The sequence below is a fragment of the Octodon degus genome, unplaced genomic scaffold, assembly GCF_000260255.1.
Source record: "Octodon degus isolate 3935 unplaced genomic scaffold, OctDeg1.0 scaffold00106, whole genome shotgun sequence".
Lineage (NCBI taxonomy): Eukaryota > Metazoa > Chordata > Mammalia > Rodentia > Octodontidae > Octodon > Octodon degus.
Genome location: NW_004524682.1, coordinates 7,459,409 through 7,471,767, shown reverse-complemented (window position 1 = coordinate 7,471,767; position 12,359 = coordinate 7,459,409). Strand labels below are relative to the sequence as shown.

General features: G+C 41.1%; 1 protein-coding gene across 3 annotated transcripts in view; it reads right to left on the bottom strand.

Annotated features, from left to right (window-relative positions):
- Cxadr (CXADR, Ig-like cell adhesion molecule) overlaps positions 1-12,359 on the bottom strand; it is a 60,829-nt gene that overhangs the window by 30,850 nt on the left and 17,620 nt on the right. For all 3 annotated transcript variants that reach the window (XM_023724127.1, XM_023724126.1, XM_023724128.1), the window contains exon 2: positions 3,410-3,579. In XM_023724127.1, coding sequence (XP_023579895.1) covers positions 3,410-3,579 — 170 coding nt within the window. The remainder of the gene's footprint in view (positions 1-3,409; positions 3,580-12,359) is intronic.

Genomic DNA, 12,359 nt, shown 5'->3' with positions numbered 1-12,359 from the left:
GAAGGAAAGAAAGAAAGAAAGAAAGAAAGAAAGAAAGAAAGAAAGAAAGAAAGAAAGAAAGAAACAAAGAATATGTTGCCTCCTCTCTCTCCATAAAGGTTCATCAAAGTATCTGTTGTATCCGACATTATTTTTATCTTACTACTACTATGAAGGCACCTGAAGGTTCTAGATTCTACTGTATAAAATCGTAAAATGAGCCTGAGATAATGCGTCCTGGTTAGCAAGCTTCCACCGAACCCTCTGTGACTAAATCAAAGCCTATTTCCTGTTTCACTGAGTTTTCTGAATTACAGATTTTGATGGCAGTGATCAAAGACTAGATTTGGAAGGAAATAAATTTTCACATTCACTATTAAAATCCCATGTTCTGTTCATATATGGCTCAAGGGGGGCTGGGGAGATAGCTCAGTAGAATAAGCACTTGCCTCACAAGTGCAAGGGCCTGAGTTCAACCCCCGGTTCCACCAAAAAAAACCAATCAAGGGACCTAAAGTGGCACCAAACCCAAACAGGAATCAGGAAAACGGCTACATCTATACCCTGTGTGTAATCTTGTTATACACATATGAAGACAGCCAGCTCATGTGGTAAACATGTACCCTATAGACTTGCTCCACTTCTTGCCTTGCCCACTTAACCACAGCACTATGGAGAGCCACACAACTGAGGCTACCCTAGCTTCCTGTTCACTTGTTATAAAGGCCATAGTGCAGTCTATTATGCCTTTTAATAGCTCACACACACACACACACACACACACACACACACTCAGTAGTCTTTCAGCACTTTCCCATGAAAACAACCAGGTAATTCTACATTTCTGCTGATTCTCCTTCACATCCCTGCAAGGGTGAAGGCACCATCCACAGGGAACACTATACAAGACCCACACAGCTAAGATGCAAGCCAGAGCTGTTGGCCACCCTTATGATACCACTTAAGAACTAAATACTTGGACAATATTTTCCAACAGCTCTGAACCACGCAGCTATGATGCAAGCCAGATCTGCTGGCCACCCTTACGATAGCACTTAAGTGCTGAATACTTGGACAGTATTTTCTAACTCTGAGGTTGAATATATTTGTTCTTATTTTACAAGATGAAACAAAGTTTAAGAACATGGGTCAGGACATTACAGAGCTATAAAAATAAAGATGTGACAGTCACAGAGAACTACGTTCAAATTTCAACTTCCATCTATTGCCAGCTGTGTGACCCTGGTCATGTTCCTTCCTTTGCAAAATAATTCTCACTTTATGGTATCTTTTAAAGCTACAAAATAGTCATGTACCACATAACAATGTTTCAGTCAACCAAGGAGCACATATACACAAGGGTGGTCCCATAAGATTACTGGGTAGCCTTGGTAAGTTTGTGTCACTATACTCTCTGACAGTCTCACTATGGCAGAATCACGTAATGACACACTTTTTAGAAAGTACTCCCAATCTTCCCCATCTCTGCAGTCCAATCCAATTCCTCATCCCTAACCACTGCCTACCAGCTTAAATATACTGTAACTGGTCTTCAGCTAATATATAAAGTAACTGAAATTCTTTGCAAGCATCCTCTTTTGTATCAATTTCTCCCCAATCTCTCACTTAGAATCTGACTTTATTGTGCATTGGTTTGACGTTGGGTTTGAACAAAGAAATCCACACTCATCATTGAGTTCACAGTTTCACACGTATCTCACAACTCCTGTTGACAGCAAAACAGTGCCTCCCACTCACCCAGGGAAATGGGGGTCCTCTTCCCACTAACACACTGTACCAGCTCAGGGCATGCTTCTTGGTCTCTCTCTGCACCTGCTCAAGGGCTCCCCCCCATCTCGTGCACCTCGACAGAAGCTCTGAAGACCCACACTCTCCTATCTTAACCTGCCACAGAAGCCTGACGTCTAGCAGGACACACTGCACTGGCAAAAGGAAGGGCACAACCTCAGGGAGAAGCCTGTGTGCAGGGTGCCAGCTCTCCAGAGAGAGAAAGGGGAAGTGAAGATGGGGGGAGAAAAGAATTGCTGTGGGGTGAGTAACCAGGAAGTCAGGCTTAATTTATTTTGCTTAGAAGACAAAACAAAGTTTCAGTGGCAGAATCAGGGCAGAGTTACATCCTCTGATGGAGTGGCCTTAGCCTCCACAACTCAGGAGAGTACATCAGAAAGACTGCCACACAGATTCATGGTGGGCAAACTGACTGGATCTGCCAAAAATGTTAAATGCCTAACTGTACTAACTCAGTCATTACACCAAAGGACCTTATTTTAAGCTTTTAATCAAGTCCTTCTTTTAAATTGGACAATAAATACAACATAATCTTTTTTAAATTTATTTTTTTATCTTTTTAAGTATGTGGTTGTTGCAGGGTCTCACTATACAGCTCAGACTGGTGGTGATACTCCTGCTTTCAGCTTCCCAGCACTGGGTTTATAGGCGTCCACCACTATGCCTGAACTCTGTAGCGGGCTCAGCCTGCCCAGGGCATGTGCTGCGGGGGATGGAACTGCAGTCCTTGCACTTGCCTAAGCAGGCGCTTTAGTCCACTGAGCTATCTCACCTGCCCCCTTTTCTTTGCTAAGTACACATATCACTATACTCCTCTAAGTGTTCGGACTTGTTTTTATCCCCTGGTCTAACACAATTCATGAACGTGGATTTTTTTTAAATTAAATAACATTTTAAATAAGGTGAAATACTTAAAAGACAAAGTATGATATGCATTCGGAGGTAAGATTATCATACGAGTTTTCCTTTCTGTGCTATGTCTAGCTTTCCAAGTTTTCTACATTAGGCTCTCACTACAAGGTTAGAGAAAATACAAAAATATGTTGATTTTTTAAAAATAATTATAATTTAAGTGTTTCAGGCTGTTTCTGCTATACAGACTTAACCTTAAGAAATTCATCATACAGGATGGAGCTTGAAATAAGGAATTAGATTCTTTAAAAGCAATATACTCCTTCTTTACACTATGGCCCTTCTACTGGCAACAAGGTCCTCAAGTAAAACTTTGATTTCACTTTTCTCAAGTGTTTATCATGAGACAGTTTCCTCGCCATCCCCCACCTACATGAACAATGCCGCCCCATGCTCAGCCAGCTCCAGAACCTGCCCACTATTCCCTGTCATGTGATCGACGCATGACAATCCAGATTTTCAGAATTATCCCAAGTTCCTTTTCTTTAAAGCCTTTCTGAAAAAAGCTACACAGATCTCTCCTTCTATAATCATAGGTCACTTTCATGTCTCACTCCAGCACAAAGCTGGCCTCACTGTCCACCAGCGACCACCTTCCTCACCGAGATCAAGGCTGAACCATCAGGGCCCTCTTCCCAGCTAACACGCCCCTTCTGTGATAAGCACAGTGATGGCCATGAAGACAGTCACAGGCACTTGTCAGACTCACCACTTGGTCCACCTGCTGGTTATCAGCTGGCGACAGCAGCCACTCAATGTCCAGAGGTCCCTGGTCATCAGGACCAATAGTAAATTTGCAAGGAAGATAGGCAGTTTCCCCTTTGGCCTTTTCAATCATCATCTGATCAGGAGGAGTGATACTCAAACTTCTGATGAGATCTGTAGGAAAAAAAAAACCACAAAACACTTACTCGACTAAGCATCGCTAATATTCTGGGAATCACAGCAACTGTAGACACTGCGAGGAGGACAGAGAAGTGGGGGACACAGGATGGGTGGGCTTGGGGTCCATCCAGAAGAACGCAGCTCACATTCAGTGGTGCCTTTCTAAAAATGAAAAGACACTATTAATACTACCAGGTTTCAGACAGAAAACCCTTTAAGAACACCATAAGTTTCCCAACATAATATAAAAGCTAAGTCTCTACTAGTAAGATAGTTTCTATGCCCAACCAGTTGGTTAAAACTGTATTTAGCTAGATTCGCTGAAAGACCAGTAATGTCACCCAAATCTAAGGCTATATTAATTTATGTTAACCACAGTGCCACTGAGAACTCATAGTTCTTAGGGCACAAGTTGATAAATTTTGACACATTTTTGCCAAATCTTTAATTTTAAACTTCTATTAATATAATCTCATAACTTGTATCAAATGCTTAAACATTTTTAAGCAACACATTTTAATGAATACAAAATAGGAAACAATTTATACAAAGTCATGCATTGCATAATAGTGTTTCAGTTAAAGATTTCTGACCATGGCCCCATAAAATTAAAATGGATGGCGAGGGAGATGGCTCAGTGGCATAAGCATCTGCTTGGCAAGTGCAAGGTCCTGAGTTTGATCCCCAGTACCACCCCCATCCCCCCAAAAAAGATGAAAATGGAGTTGGAAAAACTCTATTTCATAGTATTTTTACTGAATCTTTTCTATATTTAGGTATATTTAGGTATACAAACACCTTTGTGTTACAAATTCCTAGAGTAATTCAGGAAAGTACCAGGCTGTACAGGTTTGTAGCCCAACAGCACTAGGCTATACCATATAGCATAAGTATAGTAGGCTACACCATATAGATTTGTGTAAGTATCTGCTGATCTTCACTCAACTAAATTATGATTCATTTTGCAAAATCTAGGCTCAACATTCAATAATGTATGACTATATGCTTTATGCTCAAACCACTAACAGAATAAAAAGAAAACTCACAAATTGGGAAAAAAATATAGCCCACTGTTCCTCTGACAGAGGACTTGTACTTAGAACAAAGAATTTTTAAAAATCAAGCCTCCAAAATTCAAAGACCCAATCAAGAAATGGGCATCTGAGATGAATATATATACTTCAAAAATAAAGAGATACAAATGGCATATAAATACATGGAAAAAGTTCAACATCTTCGGTCATTCAAGAGATGTGAATTAAAACAACCTTGAGATACCACCTTATGCCACAAACAATGGCTCTCATCAAGAAGGCAACCAATAACAAATGCTGGAGAGGCTGTGGGGAAAATGGAACCTTTCTCCACTGTTGGTCGGAGTGCAGACTCGTATAACCATAATGGAAACCACTGTGGAGATTCCTCAAAAAGCTAAGTTTGCAGGTCCCATTCAAGCCAGCTATTCTCCTTCTAGGTATTTTCCCAAAAGAACTAAAATCATCACACCACAGCCATACACGTGCACCCATGTTTACAGCAGTACAATTTATCATAGCTAAACTTGGAAACACCCCAAATGCCCATCAGCTGAGGGATGGATTAAGAAAATGTGGTATTTTTACATAATGGAGTATTACTCCACTACCCAAAAAAGATAAATTTGAGGCTTTTAAAGGCAAATGGATGCAACCAGAGACTGTATTGCTAAGTATAATAAATCAGGCCTACATGTGCAAACACCATATTGTCTCGCTAGGGTGTAAGAACCTGAAAGAATAAAATCTGAAAAGTACAACAGACACTGAGACAGGGAAAGAATCTGTTCAATGGGAACAAAAAACTGGGATGAGACAAGGACGAAAGAAAGAAGGAAAAGATATGCAGACGTGTTTGGTTAATTGTATCGTTGATTTCTACCAGTCTATCGAAAGGAGCAGCTAATGCTTAAATTTTTTATTCTTTTTAATTTCTTAAAAACTTTCCTTTTGTTGTTGTTTTGTTGTTTTTTAACCGTTTTTGCAGGTTTGTATCTGGTAAACCAAATGATTAATTTTTTTTTTTTTTTTTTTGGCAGAACCAGGGATTGAACTCAGGCCCTTGCACGTGCCAGGGAAGCGCTTACTCCACTGAGCCATCTCCCTGGCCCCCCAAATGACTACTTTGAAGATAATATAATGCAATATAACAGCCATTGTTAAATTCCTATTATGTTGTTTAGTGAAATTTTGTATCATTTCTAATGCTTTTTTTCACTATTTTGTATTCTTTAAAAGATTTTTAAATAAATAAGTAGGAATAATTTACCCAACAGTTCGCTTCAATACTATCTTTACAAAAATTTCTTACTGTTCACCCCCAATTTTCTTCTTGCAACATCACAATTATACTTTATTTTCTTAAAAAGCCTTCTTAAAATCCTATCCTATTCTAAAATTCACATTCTATAAAATTTCTTCCATTTGGGCCCACTAGAGATGGCTTCAACACGCTGCAGCTGAACAAGAGTTCAGTCCCCTTGCTAGGGTCACCGTGACAATGCGGGGGTCTCTTACTCATAAAAGGTAGAATTAACTCTAAGCAAAAAGGTTCTATTTCTCGTTGGATAAGAAAATGTTTAATCAATGTGTTTTTCAAAAGCAAAGAATATCTATCAATTTCCGCATAAAAATGAGTTCGCTCAATGCTTATTTTCAAATGAGATTAACATTTGAACAAGGCATCAACTTGATTTAAAATGCAAACTGAGAGTATACAGGACATCACATAAAATGTTAAGCTATTCAATATGAAAGTTAGCATACCACAAGTTGTTACATTTATGGTTTCTTTGTAATAACCAATATTTTCTTAGTAGAAACTTAAAACATTAGCCTGCAGAAGTGTAAATCTCACCATTTTCTGTTAGAAAAGGCGCTCTATCACTTGGGCTCCAATACACTGGATGCTGACATTCAGGACTAAACGATAACGTGGAGTACACCTACACACTAAAATTATGGTATGGTGTTCCTCCCATTCCTACTCTCACCATAAAAAAAAATTCATCAAAGCAAAATGAAGAATTTGTCCATCCAGTGTCCTAATTCTCCATGAATTATAAGGTCTTCAGGGTTTCACTACAGAGATCAGACTCGTAGTGATTCTGTTTTCAGCCTCCCAAGCGTTGGGATTACAGGTATGCGCCACCACGCCCAGTCTCAGTGGCTGTCTCAGTGTGCCCTGGTGGCAGGGCCAGCACAGTATGCAGGGGATCAAACCCGGGTCCCTGCGTCTGCAAGGCAGGCGCTTTAATCCTCTGAACTATCTGGCCAGCCCCTCATGATAACTATTTTGACACTGTTTTTCAAATAATAAATTCCAACAGAATAAACTAAAATGAAACATAAGTCATGACCTGATGCCTCCTACTAGCTATAGAATAAACTTAATTACAGTACTTAAAACTATCAGACTTAGTGAAATGTTGATAAAGTTAAAACCAAAAGATTGATAACTAAAGAAAAGCCAGGCTATAAAGAAAAGCCAGGCTACATTGAAGACCATTTATATTCAAGCTTTTATTTAACAGCATTTAAGGGAATCTCAAACACATCAAACATAAATACAAATTCTGAGCACATTATTCCTTAATGTTGAGGTCGCCCTTGAGATCCCCACCACGGTGTGAACGACCCACAGCAGGACCCTGGAACAGCTCCCATCAAGAGAGCTGTCTGCAGTCCCCCGAGGGGGCCCAGCCTTGCTCTCAGCGGCTCCTACCCTGGAAACGCACAGGATGCTGGGTACATACTTTTGGGTTTCCGCCTCAGCCTGGGGTGCTTTGTGACACCATAAAGACCTACTGCTTCAGACCAAATGGACTAATTCCTACTCCCCTAAAATATGGATTACTCCATTTCATACCTGCATATCTACTTAAAATTAGGATGTGCTACTTACGTGCATAATCAAGCGTTTCTCTTAAGTCAGCATTTACACCTCTGAATATTCTTAATCACCACTAATAAACCCAGCTCCCTTCCACACCACTTGCGGAGGCACTTGTCTACCTCCGCCCATCACCATGATTTCTCTGTCCTTCCTCCTATGAATGCCAAGACTACCTACTGGCACTTATTGCAGGATATGTGTCAGATTTTTTTTAATTTCTATTTTAAAATGACCTGATTTGGCTTGCACAAAGCTCTGTCACAAGCAGATGCAGATGAGCTCATCTTCTTCCCATAGTACCGCTGTGTTTTTAGGGCTTTTTAAAGTGCACATGCAGCCAGACACAGCTGCACATGCCTACAACCCTAGCACAAGGACCACAGCTCCAAGCCAGTCTGGGAAACTAGGTAAGACACTGTCTCCAAACAAAATAATACAGAATAATAATAATTTTAAAAGAAAGTCCCAATTTACCATTAAGTCACTAGCACCACGAGAGCAGGGAGAAAATACAGGTACGTCTGCCTCCCACTGTAGCAAAGGACTGTTGACTGCATTTGAAGTTTGATGAATCCTTCAAATGTTGAGGGCAGAAGCAGGCATCAACCTGCCAGACATCTGCTGCTTCAAGTGCTCCTTTCTTAGGCACCATAATTTGTTGCCTGAGTGTAACCTGTCTGGCTACTAATACTTACTATTTTGTTGTTGCTCTTGTTGACACAGGGTCTTGCTGTGAGGTTCAGGCTGGTGGTAAGCCTAGAGTGGCCTGCCTCAGCCTCCAGAGTGCTAGGAGTATAAGCATGCAACACCACACCTGGCTGCTTATTAATACTTTATACAGCAAGTAAGAGATGAATAGCCTAAGCTCTCCTTGGAATGAAAAATCCCATATCAACATATAAGCAAAACAAAGAAAAAAATACATGAGTGACCACGCAAAACTCCTGTAAATAACAAAACCTTTTTAGTCCCTTCTTGAGTTCCCATTTTATAGAAGGCAACAAAAAGGCTAAGTGAGGACTAGGGAAGTACCTCAGTGGTGGAACGTTTGGTTAGCGTATGTGAGGCCCTGAGTTCAATCCTCAGCATTCCACCAAAAAAACGGAAAGAAAAGAAAAAAAGCCTAGGGGTATAAATGTTGAAATTCTCCTAATTCATTCTTGTTAGACACAAAAGAATATTTTTATTTCGAAAGACCACTTTAAGCCGGGTATGGCTCATACATGTAAGAGACATTAGCACTTTGACAGTAAAATTATCAAGGAGACTGAGTTTCTGCTAAATTGCAGGCTGTTTAAGTTACCTCTAATAAAAAATGGAAGAATGTTTTTGTGGGGAATTATTGTTTCTTTGGAGCTTGGGATATCTTTTACATATTTTTCAAATACCACCATTTGGGCTAGGCACAGTGACATACACCTGCAACCCCAGCACTTGGGAGGCCGTGACAGGAGGATTGCTGTGAGTCTGAGGCCTGCCTGGGCTATGTAGCAAATCTAAGGCCAACCTTAACTGCTTAGTGAAACCCTATCTCAAAAAGATTTAAAAGAATTTTAAAAGACTACTTTAAAACTATTATATATGCATGTGGTTAGCTTTCAGTTGCTGTAACAAAATACCTGAGATAAATGACTTAAAACAAAAGAAAGATTTCTGGCCCCGTAGTTTTAGAGATTTCTGTCCTCGACCCTTTGGCGCTATTGCTTTAGGGCTGTGGTGAAGCTGTTTTCAGCACACAGAGGCCATGGGAAAAAGGAGAGGGGAAAGGAGAAAGAAAGATGAGAAAAGGAGAGCAGGAGAGCTGAGAGAGTCAGAGAGGGGTTGGGCCCCGATCTGCCTGGGAGGGCAGGGCCCCCACAACATACCTGTCTTTTACTAGGCTCCAAGCCGTGTTCCTAACCCCTCCCAGGACCAGCATGGGCATCTACATTTTTAGCACACGAGCCTGAAAGTGCAGACCCAAACTGTAACAACGCGTACATAAGCATGACCCACAAAGTCATGCCAAAATGTTACAGCAACCTGTTTTTGAGAACTGAAGTTGTGAGCAAAGTAAATGCCCATTTCTATTTTTTTGTTTTGTTCTTTCATTTTTTTATGTATTTGATACAGGCTCTCACTATGCAGCTCGGACTCATAGTGATCCTGTTTTCTGCCTTCCCAGCACTACGGTTACAGGTGTGCAAAACCACACCTGGACCCGTCCAGGCTCACTGCGCCCCGGGGGAGGGGCCCAGCGCAGTGTACCCATTTCTGTTTCATTGAAATTTCCTTATTTGTATGCCAGCGCTCTGCATATCTGTGGGTTCTCTATCCAGATTCAACAACTTTGAACAGAAGATAATTATTTTTAAAAATTTCATCTGTACTAAACATACGTAGACCTTTTTCCTGACGTTCCTCAAACAATAACAACTATTTGCACAGCATTTGCCCCATATTTGGTATTAGAACTAACCTAGGGATGATCAAGTCTACTGAAGGCTGTGCTTCAGTTACATGCAAGGCCTACACCACGCTACTTAAAGTCTTGAGCACATGCAGGTTTGAAAATCTGCCAGGGGGCGCAGGCCCAATGCCCTGCTGTCAAGAGATGGCTATCCTGCTTAAGAAATTATAAACATTTTTAAAATGACTTCAGTATTTCTTTTTCAAAATATGTTTAAACATTCAACTGCTCTTCATTGTGCTGTACTAAAAATGAACTGAAATCTTAAGATCATGCAAAAACACTTCTTGGGTTTCCTAGCAACAGGGAAAGGTTTGTCAAGTGTTGAGGTACACAGCAGTGACAAATCATGTAAGACAAAGGGCAGACACTGGGTCTCATGCAGTGTCTCTCAAGATTCTGTCCTAGCATTACCAATTTTACTTTGATAATTTAATTTGCAAGTCATTTATAGTTCAAACACGTTTTAAAAACTGAATCAAATACCAAATTTCTTTTTTTATTTATTTATTTATTTATTTATTTGAGAGAGAGAGAGAGAGAGAGAGAGAGAGAGAGAGAGAGAGAGAGAGAGGCCAGCTCAGTCCACCAGGGGGCAGGCCTGGCTGGCATGTGGTGCTGGGGGATTGAACCGCGGTCCCTGATGCTTTTGCTAAGCTTGTTCTAAGTAGGTGCTTTAGACCACTGAGCCATCTCTCCAGCCCCCCAAATTTCTTATAATTGTGCTCAAACGTTTATTTTCAGAACGTGATGGAAGGGCCGGTAAGACGGTTCAGTGGACTAAAGCACCTGCTTGGGCAGGAGTGGGGACTGAGGTTCAATCCCCAGCACCACATGCCACGCCAACCTGCCCCCAGGGTGGGCAGGGCCAGCCAGAATCTTTGCGTGGTGGCATGGTGGTGCCCACCTGTGATGTGATCCCAGCACTAGGGAGGCTAAAATCAGGAGGATCACCAGGAGTCCAAACTGTGTGGTGAGACGCTGCAACCAAATATATTAAAAAAGAAAAAAAAAGTGCGATGAAATATGCAGCACATACATCATCAAGCCCCTCATATGTGCAGAGTCCAGCTAGTGACTGCTCAGCCCTGTAACATAAATAAACTGCATCAGGCCCCAACTAGGCACTGGCTAAATAACATTCTGTTCGAGTTTTCTGCTTCCTTTTTTAATCTCTAATTTCCAAATCACTAGTATTTTATACCTTCTCCACTGCTCATTTGACTCAAGAGACATGAACTCATCAGAGTATTTCTAGGCCCTCACTATCACCTACTCTTCTAAGTAAAGCACATCTGTCTCTCTCTCTTTTTTTTTTTTTTTTAATTTTAGGGAAGGGTCTACAGGGTGTTCAGGTTCTCAATACTAGATCGGACTCGTAGTGATCTGCCTGTTTCCAGCCTTCTAAGTGCTGGGATTGCAGGCCCGTGCCACCATGCCCAGTCTCAACTGCTGTCTCAGTCCTGGGGGCGGGACCGGCAGGGCAGGCCTGGAGATTGAACATCCGGGCCCTGGGCGCTTTACCTGCCTGGAAGACACACAGAAGCCATGGCAGAAAGTATAAAACCTCACATTTTAAACATTTTAAAAGTTAGAAAGTCAACATTAGTTGGGAACCTCAAATTCACAATGGCTAGTTTTACATACTTCCCTAGGGGATGAGTGGAAAGGATGAAATTTTCCTTTACCTCATTGGGGGTAGGCCATCCCCTCCCACCTACAAAGACTAAGCCCACGGAAAGACATCCAGGGTAGGGCTCTCATTAGCTCACCGCCACCAGCAGCCTGGAGTCATCCTATAATCCCCTCCTCAATAAAAGCCCGGTTCCAGCTGTCTCATAGCCTTTAGTTCCTTATGAGCTGCTGGTCACCCTGATCCCCGCTGCACCACCATTCTGTCTCTTGCTCTTCCTTTTTCACTCACCTTGCACCATAACACCTGGCAGGAGGGGTCTCTGAGAACCATTTGGCAAAATCATAGCAATAATTATTTCAACCAAGATGCTTAAAATTACTGCACAACAGTATAAGAAACATGACATTTTATACGGTGGCAAAGAAGCTTATCACCAGACACATATTAGACAGTAGCATCTTTACAATGGAGAATCCTGACAACGTATCACATTAATCAAGTGACCAAAATTATTTTCACTGGAACAGAGGGGTATCATGGGTCTCCTGATTGAAAGATAAAATATTATTTCCATGGAATGCATACTAAATCTAAAAAATGTATAATGTAGCCATTAATACATGAAGAATCTTAAATGGGTATTAAGTGAAAGAAGTCAATTAGAAGGGCTGGCACTCTGTTCAATTAAAACTGTATGATATTCCAGAAAATGCAAAACTTACAGAGATAGTAAACAGTACTGGTTGACAGGCTTGAAAG